General features: G+C 41.2%; 1 protein-coding gene across 1 annotated transcript; it reads right to left on the reverse strand.

The window, feature by feature from the left end:
* Window positions 1-6,523: 6,523 nt before the first annotated feature.
* Window positions 6,524-7,459, reverse strand: LOC142827707 (taste receptor type 2 member 1-like). Its single transcript, XM_075923188.2, has one exon. It carries the CDS (start codon window positions 7,457-7,459, stop codon window positions 6,524-6,526), a length of 936 nt encoding a protein of 311 aa, XP_075779303.1.
* Window positions 7,460-9,700: the final 2,241 nt, after the last annotated feature.

Genomic DNA, 9,700 nt, shown 5'->3' on the forward strand with positions numbered 1-9,700 from the left:
TGACTATTACAGTGTGTAAATACATACATTGAGAACTAATATTTAATAATGAGTTCTTCAGTCTAGCAGGGAAAGGCAAAACATGATCCAGTGGTTGGAAGACAAAGCTAGACAAATTCAGATTGGAACTAAGACATCAATTTTTAGCAATCAGAGCAATTAACCATTGGAGGGTCAATATGGATTCTCCATCACTGATGATTTTTAAATCCAGGATTGCAAGTTTATCTAAAAGCTTTGCAGTAGGGATTATTTTGTGGAAATTCTATGTCTTGAGTTACAGAGGATGTCACTCTAGATGGTCACAGTGGTCTCTTCAGGCCTTAGAATCTATAAAATAGAGATGAAAACAGCTGAAGCGTTTGGAACCACAACACACAGCAAGTTCAACATACAGTTCAAACACTATGCATATTTGCAATGCAAAAAAAAATCTCCACATTTCAAGCAATACAAAAATGTAAGGGAATCTGGATTGATTTTATTGTATTTTCCCAACACAGTAGCTTCTTATTTTGCCATCTGGTGATGTAGACAAGGTGAACAAAACAGAGCTACTAGTGCAGAACTGAGATGGAAAAGTTTCTAGAAGAGAAAGCTTATGTTCAGCAGAAGTAGACAGAGTCAAGGACAGGATTCCTGAGCATCTGTTCCATTATTGTAAAGGTTGGCCTCTGGCAACTTTGAAATAAATCAGCAGTGCTGAGAATTTATATGAGACAACAAAATGGCTTTGCCCAGAATCAGGAGAGCAAGAAAGCAATTGTCTAAGAGGCCATACACTGTAAATAGACAAGGATGACCCTGACAAATATTTGTAGAAGGCTCAGTACACTTGTGGGCCAATAGTGATATTACAGCCAAACCAGACTGGTAAAATTCAAACCCTTCAGAGAATAACACTTTGAATTAGTAAACTGCAGCACAAGTCCTTGTATCTAACAGGATTGGCCCAATTTTCAGTGGTACCTCCAATTATCTACAGTGCCTGTTAAAGTCACTGAGAGTTGTGGATGCTCAGCACGTCTGAAAACAAGGCACCTTATAGCAAATATTTTTATTTTCTTTGCAGAGAATTTAGTGCTGGTGAAAGGTAAGTGACTGATAATCTTGCAGTACTATCTTCTGTGTAGCCACCTACATGGAACATGCTATGCAATTGTCCAGCCAGGCAATGAATGTGATTTAATTAGCCAGCAACTTCATTAACTTAAAATATCTGGGCATCCCCAGCAATAAATTGTACCATGCAGGTCATCATTATTTATTAGTTACTAGAAGATTTACCCGGCGTTGCTCAGGTCCTTAACTCAAATAAGTTTGTTTTTCTTCATTTAAATCATTGCTCTAGGTGGGGCTGGGGATGAAATGTTCAGTATGCAGGCTGCTCTATGGAGAGAAAAGACCATCACAGCCCTCTGTCACCACAGAAGCTAGGGATCAGGTGAGAAACACCTCTCCATGGCTGCTGCTGGCTAGAGGACATACAGACATGTAAACAGATAAACTTTCTGAAATATATAGTAGATAGCTGTCCTGTTCTCCACCCTCCCCCTGATGGTCCAATAGAGGTGTGTATAGCTGTCCCGATGCTCATTTCTGATCTCTTGCTGCCCCCCTCCCCATGGTCATTCTGTAGTATTACTCCCTCCTGCCAGATCCCTCCCTTTCCATTTTAGAAGAAACCATCAAATTCCAGGCACGTCCCATTTTCTTGGCATACCCAAACCCTCACCTTGCTTTAAGTTATGATAAGAAGAAGCTGCACTCCAAACTTGATGGCTCTAGCTCTTACCATTTAGAAGGAGTTTCTGTCCAATAACAATATTCCTTCCCTATTGAGGAAGGAACATGTAATTTGGCTTGGCTGCCTCCCCTGTCGCTCCCCCCACTGGATTGCTAGATATTTATTGATTTCTTCCTTAACATACCAGAAAAATACATCTGCTTCCCCGTCAGAGAGGTACACATCATCCTCCCTGAATAACTTAGCTGCCCAGTAAGATATGTCCACATGAGGAATTACCAATGCCCGCCCTTCTGTATGCATGAATGTATCTACCTCCTTATTTACCCCTCCTGATCATACTGACCAGTAGAGGCTTGCTAGTTCTCTGTCATCCCCAGGCTGCAACATTTGATCAGACAACAGAACTGGTAATAAATCAGCCAGTTCAGTTTTCAAAACAACAAATTTCAGCCTGCACCACGTTCCTCCTTCATTTTGTCCTGGCTAAGGATCACCAGGTTTAAGACAGCCTGGACTTCATCAGTCAGTAAATGTTCTGCCATTCTTTTCCATCGAAGAGCAGATCCATCAGTCCCATTGTCATGATAGCTGGTGATTGTGCCTCATCGAGGAGAAAGCCTTGTAACCCTCAGTGACTAGTAATGGTGAGCTGCAGTGGTCATATAGTCAAATTGACCAAACAAACAAACAAAACGCTGCCTCAAGAAGCTCTTGCTAAAATTCATCTGTGGTTGTAGCATGCAGCACATTTAAGCAGAGTTTTCATTTGGAACTCTTTTTTCCTGCACTAGCTTCATATTTTCCTATAATGGGATATTCCCGTCTTCTGGATTTTCTAAATTTAGCCTATTTTACCAGCAAAACTAAGACAGGAACTTGTTTTGTGCTAATAGCTTGTTCTTGACAGGTGCTGACTGCCCACAGCATCGAGTGAAGTTGATAGAAACTGGGATGTTTGTAACCTCTCAGAGTCAGGCATTACATGAAAACATTTAAGACCGTTCAACGATCATGCATGCAGTATAGTGCTGAGATCAGAGGTGCTTATTTATAGAAGTGTATTAAGCCTGTCACAAACTATTTAAATTAATTCTACTTGGCAATTTCCCAGCTAATAACCATTCTTTATTACTTGAATAATTGACATTCACAATGAGAGTCAGATTTGTTTTTTTCATTAACATTAATCTTAATGAGCTTCATGGTAGGTAACTGGCAAACTTATATTTGATGGAAACAGCCATACCTCTTGTTAAATTTGTGGCATATCTGGGAAACCAAGAAAAATGCCAAATGACAGTTTTACAGCAAGCAACTAACAACTCAACAAAATTCAATTGTTTGACGTAATGACGTATATTCTCTCTTTTCTTCACATTCCAGTTGTAAAGCCTAATGGAGAATTAGAGAGAATGGGGAATAAATACAGGCATATAAAAATGTCAAATCTGGAAAGTTCTTTTCTTTCTCATAGATAATCAGGGACACAATCTCTTTTGACATAAGTTGGTGAGCTGATGACAGAGCTGACTTGAACACCGTGTGGGCAACGGAGCCTTACTAAGAAACTGTTGTGTGCTTTATTGGAAATAACTGCTTAAAATCCCATACGGAGAAACTTTCCATCAGCAAAAGAGAAACTAGAAAACAGGATAATAAATGCTAGTCCCCATCAAGAGTGTCAGACCAGGTCCATACTACAGCCAAAGGTTGGCTTAAGGTATGCAATCCCACCCATATAACAAATATAACAGAAGTCAACATACCTTAAGTAGAGCTTTGGCGCTACCTTCACAGCATAAGGTTTATGGGAAAAAAGCTCCTGTTGACTTCACTTCTTTCTTGCAAGGAGTAGGAGTCACAGCATCAATGGGGGCGCTCTCAGCATTCAATTTAGTGGGTCTTTACATTAATTATCTTGGCTACCCTGATCTCTTGCTCAATGCCAGAGATCTACTTTTCAAAACAGTTTTCTTCATTTTTGGACAAGAGCCTCTTCCTCAGTCCTTGTCTCTAGCTGAGACCAGTTAGATCTCTTCAGCATGTCTGAGCTAATAATGATTATGTTTGAGCCTGGGTTCTCTACCCCTGTGAATTCCACAGCTCCTATTACACATTCAATAGCTAAATTCCTTCTCCTGTTGTTTTATTGCCAAGATCTAAGCAATGATTGTGGAGCCTGGGTAAACTTTATACCTTCAAGATTGACCCTTCAGCTTGATGTCCCCTCATTTGTCAAACATGTACTTTCATTAGCGATTTGTCATCATCTCTACTGGCCAGCCTTATATTTACAACAATTCTTTTTTTATGGCACAACTTTAATGGCACCAGCATTTTACTGAACTGCTTCCTTTATTTTCCTTATTGCCAATACCTCTTGTATTACAAATCAAAATTAAAAATGTTTCTAACCCATAGTAAGTATCATGAACATTCTCTGTTCCCCCCTGTATATTAGACACAGACACATACTTACAGAATTCATGGTACTCAGCTTCCATGCTCCCATTGGTGGCTACTTTCTTTTCTGGTGTGTTGCTTCAGTATGTAGCAAATTCCACAGACTCACACAGTGTCATTGGTCTCCTTTAGTTGACCTGGAGCTGTAGGCTGAAGTTCAGCAGATCTTCTAGAAACTGGGCCATTATTAGTTTGTCCCAGAAGTCCTCGTTCGAATCTGGCATCTGGAACACAAGTCTCTCCAGGTTTCCTGTCTGTTGAGGCAGGGGCTCTTCTTTTCCTCACCTTCTAGTCTTTAGTTGTGCCCTGGCCACCTCAGACTGATGTCTGGCTTCAAACTGCATGTCAAGAGCTTATACCAAATCTGAACAATACAGTTTATTTTCAGAGCAGGCCTCTCAAATTGGCTTCCAGAACGTTCCCTCTCTCTTCATCTCTCCATCCATTCATTTCGGCTATGATATATAACTGAGCCAATTCCCTCCCTCCCTCCCTCCGAATTCTTTCCCTCAAAGATAACAGATGTGCATTATTTGAGCCGGAACAAGGTGACCTCACCCCACTGGGTCTCTGTGGGTTACCAATGGTGTAGTACAGCACTGTAAAGTATCCTGTTTTACTTAAGTTTCTGGCTGATTGGATTCCTCATCCAGGAGGCTGACATCCACAGTCATCTGCAACATACAGAATTCCTTCTCCAGGTGACTATTTGGTTCCTTATATCTAGACTGGGAATTTTCTAGCAGCTGCTCCAGCAAGGGGTTTTTATTGTATTTTTAAAAATATAAGACTCAGTCTTTTCTAGGAAACTTCCATGTGTTGCTCTTATTACTTTTGAAATTTCTCTGACTCTTGCTTTATTTCTTTTTAGTTCCTTCTGGGAAATCTCCAGCTTTTGTTTTCATTTCTTTAGGCCAGCATTAAATGCAGTTCGGTATTAATTTGCTTTGATTTCTGTGAGCAGCTTTGTTATCTGTTCCCAGTGGGTTCCATGGGGATACATGCTCATAATTTCTCTCTTTGGAAGAGCTCCTCTGTTCGCAACACTGGTGTTTCCCCACTGGCATAAGTATCCAATATTCAGGGCCTTGTCTGATTGTTTCCAGTAGGATGGGACATTGAATAAGCAATTTGGGTGATATATTTTAATGTAATCTTGTTTGTTTATATTAATGTACACAAAATCCCATATCCCTGAACACAGTAGAAACTAAACAATTTCAGGCAGTTTCCTGGCTCTGGATTCACCCCCGGATTCTCAGTGGCTGCCACTCAAGTAAGTGCTGTGCCCAGTAAGCAAACTGTCTCTCTGCTTCCTCTCAATATCAGTCTCACAACTGCTTCTCCAGGCTTTCTCCTCGCTAGAAACCAATATTCCCTGTATTTGCAGTCTGGGAAACCCCGCAGTCCATGAAGGTCTGACCCGCCACGTGGCTAGGACAGACCTTCTGTTGTTTGTAACTGTCTCATCTACTATGTTAAGGGATTTAAATGCTCTTTTTGAAGAGGCTGACAGAATGGTTGGTGTGCCCATTGACTTTTAACTTGATCTGTGATTCTCTTTGAATCCAAAGTTCACCTGGTGGCAGCCATTAGCACCTTCCATAACAACAAGGTAGACCCTATAGATTATCATTTCGTTTGTTAATGTGATATTCTTCTCATTTCAGCTAAAGATCCTCAAGATCATCAGAAGTCTCTGAGGGTATCTGGTATGCTGCAGATCTCAAAGCTTGGTCATGGAAGGTCCAGTCATATTGTTCACCAAAGGACCCCAGTATAGCTGAATGTTTTTACCAGTTTAAGGGCTCTTCTGCTCCTCAGTCTGAGGTCAAGTCTACACTAGCACGTTAAAGCTCTATAACTTTCTGGCTCAGAGGTGTGAAGAAACCGGCTGCAGCAAGTTACGGCGCAGTGAAGTGCCAGTATGAACCAGTGCTGTTAGCTACTCCCCTTTCTGAGGTGGTTTATAAGGAATGCTACAAGAGCTCTCCCCCAACATTCATGCGGTGGCCACATTTTCAGTTTAAAGTGCTGCTGCTGGTGCTGTGCTTTAAAATGTTAAATGTAGACAAAGCCCGAGGAGGCAAATCTCACTTAGCTCTCAGTTTCTGTGAGCTATCAAATTACAAACATTTAGGTAAAAAGAATCACGCCAACTCAAACCTTAACATTGTCCTCTACGATTATCCTCAAGAAACAAAGCTGTGGTGGGAAATCTTCTAATTTTAGTATATAGTGGAATATGTTTTTTTTATATAAATACGAGGAAGAAGTGGCTGTTTTTATTACGTTTCATAATGAGTGATTTTATGAAGCCCCATCTTTCAGCCTGCACTTTGCATAGTTCAAAGCCCTCACCGCTGCCCTCTTCAGTTTGGGATTACTCAGAATCAAGACAATGGCATGCCCACAAGGATAAGCAGTCATTACCACTACCCAAAACCATATAAAGTAGACATTGCTGTGGGCAGATGTTCCTATTGAAAATATTACTTGTGCCATAAAATATGAAACATAGAAGAAAATGAAAGAAACCAGACCTTTAACTGCACTGACATGAGCCTCCACAATAGTGTCTTGGGAGCTGCTTGTGTTTTTCTCCATCCTCTTGGTATGTCTCCACAGAGAAATGATTAGTAGTACGGAGGGAATGATAAATATAAAGAAAGGAAAGGAGTATCCAAGCATGGACAAAATAACGAGACCAGAAGATAAATTAGATTTAGGTCTACATTTCACTCTAGTGTTCATTGACATATTATTTGTTGAATTACCTACATACTTTCTATCTATGGCATTGACTGAAGAGACACAGGTGACCAAGGAGACCAGCAAGGATCCCATGAGCAGCTTGGGTAGTAGCCCTGATATTCTCCTTTTCAGCCAGAGGAAGAGGGGTTGGCTGAAGTTGGCGATCTTCACACAGTAGAAGACACTGAGCCAGGTGGCAAACCAGAGACTGAGAATACTTAGATACATCCAAACAATGTAGATGATTCTCCATATATCACACTGCCCATCCATCACTGGAGATGATGCAAAAAAGATATTGTTAGCAAATATCATACATTGTAGGAAAAATCTGGAGATGCCCAGACTAGTCAGGATCATGTCACATGAAGTCAGTTTTCGGCTTCTGATCCACGCAGTGCAATTTACAATGATTATCAACCCATTTGCTATAATCCCTATAATAAGCTCAATTACTAAAATGCTCAAAGCAATAATAATTGCAAGACTCATGGTTCTGCCTGTGGTCACTAATGCTTGCCCAGCTTCTGAAGCTCTTCATTGAAGTGCCAGGCTTTTTAGAGCCTGCCCTGCCTTTGTATCACAGCTGAAAGTGAGTTGGGAGGCTGCTGAACATGTAAGACTCAGCTGCTGAACATGTAAGACTCAGCTGTGTTTATCGGGATGCAAATCTTAGAAAGATTCTATTACATTTGTGATGAACTGTGCCTCTCTCATGCATTTTATTTTATATCCTCTTCCTAACAGGTGTACAATGATTGTCTGACCAGTTTCATAGACATTTTTCTATTGTTCTTCTTTGATAATTTTTATATATTATCATTATTGATTTTAATTATTGTGCCTTCATTTCCAGACTGGACTACTGCAATTCATTCTATCTGGAGCAGTTCTGTATCAGTCCAATCAGTATATTGTATTTGTATACCTAGCAACAGAAACCCTAAATCCCAAAATTAGTCCAAAGACATCATGCGGTTTCAACATCCCACCATGACATCAGTGAAAAGAAAATGAAGCCTTCCCATAATTAAAAGAAGGATGTCTATAGTCCACAGGCCTTAGGCCATGACAGTCTCTCTCCTAAAAGTAGGCTGGTTCTGCTGTCACAACAGAGACTCAGCTGCCGTCAAGTGGATGCAAATCAGTGCAGGACTCCATTACAGATTCTCCATTTCAAACAAATCTTTGCATTTGCCTGGAAAATTGATATGTGTACAGGGTGACAGCAAATTGATTACTGTTTAATAACTAACTGCTCTTTTTTTGGTTGGGATTCTTAGAACCAGAACTGCTCTTTGGATGGGTGATGGGGTGTTCATCTTGTATCACCCTAGAAAGGATTATTGAGGCTGATTAGACACAGCCAGTTAATCATATAAGCCATGAGTGAAGGGACTTCAGTGGCCTAATCCCATGAAAGGTGAGTTCCCAGCTTAGAAGGAACAGGCGAGTCTAATATAAAGCCAGCAAGCTGGCAGCAGAAAGAGGCTACAATGAGGGATCCAGTGGCCACTCTCTGTACAATAGAGAGGAAAAGAAGAAAACTAGGTAGAGAAGCTGCAGGAAAAAGGTATGGGAAAAGGCAGCAAGGTTCAAGAGGTGCAAACCTTGACTGCTGATTCCTGAGCCTAAACTTTAAATAGATGGCAGGCCCAGGATCCCCCTACTAGCTACTGGTGAAGTGGCACCATCATGGCACTATATTGGAAAGCTTCCTTAAACAGCTTGCATAAAAAGAATCTTATACCCCTCTAGGAGGTAAAAACACAAAGGCTGTGTCTAGACTGGCCAGTTTTTCTGGAAAATCAGATGCTTTTCTGGAAAAACTTGCCAGCTGTCTACACTGGCCACTTGAATTTCCGCAAAAGCACTGACTTCCTACTGTAAGAAATCAGTGCTTCTTGCGGAAATACTATTCTGCTCCCGTTCAGGCAAAAGTCCCTTTTGTGCAAAGCTTTTGTGCAAAAGGGCCAGTGTAGACAGCTCAGATTTGTTTTCTGCAAAAAAGCCCCGATTGCAAAAATGGCGATCGGGGCTTTTTTTGTGGAAAAGCGCATCTAGATTGGTACGGATGCTTTTCCGCAAAAAGTGCTTTTGCAGAAAAAGTGCTTGTGCCAATCTAGATGCTCTGTTCCGGAAAATCATGACAATCTAGACGCAGCCGGGGGGGGGGGGGGGTAACGTCTACACTGTGACACTATTTTGGGATACATTCTGCATCCTGACAGCGTGTCTGCTATTTCAAAATATCTTTCAAATAACAGCTGTGCTGTTCCAATGTCCCTGTAAATTTCATTCCACAAGGAGTGAGGGTCGCTTCAGGTTTATTTTGAATTTTGGTGTTGTGTAGACAATGCCAAATAACAAAATAAGCTATGCAATTTGCATAGCTCAAATTGCATAGCTTATTTTGAGCTACGGGTACAGTGTAGTGCAAGGCCAAGCCATGAAGGGCCAAGCCATGAAGGGCCAAGCCATGAAGACCAAAAGCCCTTCGTCACAGAGGGTATGTCTAGACTACATAGCTCTGTCGACGGAGCCATGTAGATGAGTTTACTAGACATAGGAAAATGAAATGGCCATTTAAATAATCGCCACTTCATTTACATAAAAATGGCTGCCGCGCTGTGCCGATCAGCTGTTTGACGGCACAGCGGGGCAATTTGGACATGCCGCAGTCGACAAGGGAAGCCTTTGTCGACCGCTCCAGTAAACCTCATTTCACTATGG

The sequence above is a fragment of the Pelodiscus sinensis genome, chromosome 3 (assembly GCF_052426305.1).
Source record: "Pelodiscus sinensis isolate ZL-2025 chromosome 3, ASM5242630v1, whole genome shotgun sequence".
NCBI classification, from domain to species: Eukaryota; Metazoa; Chordata; order Testudines; family Trionychidae; genus Pelodiscus; species Pelodiscus sinensis.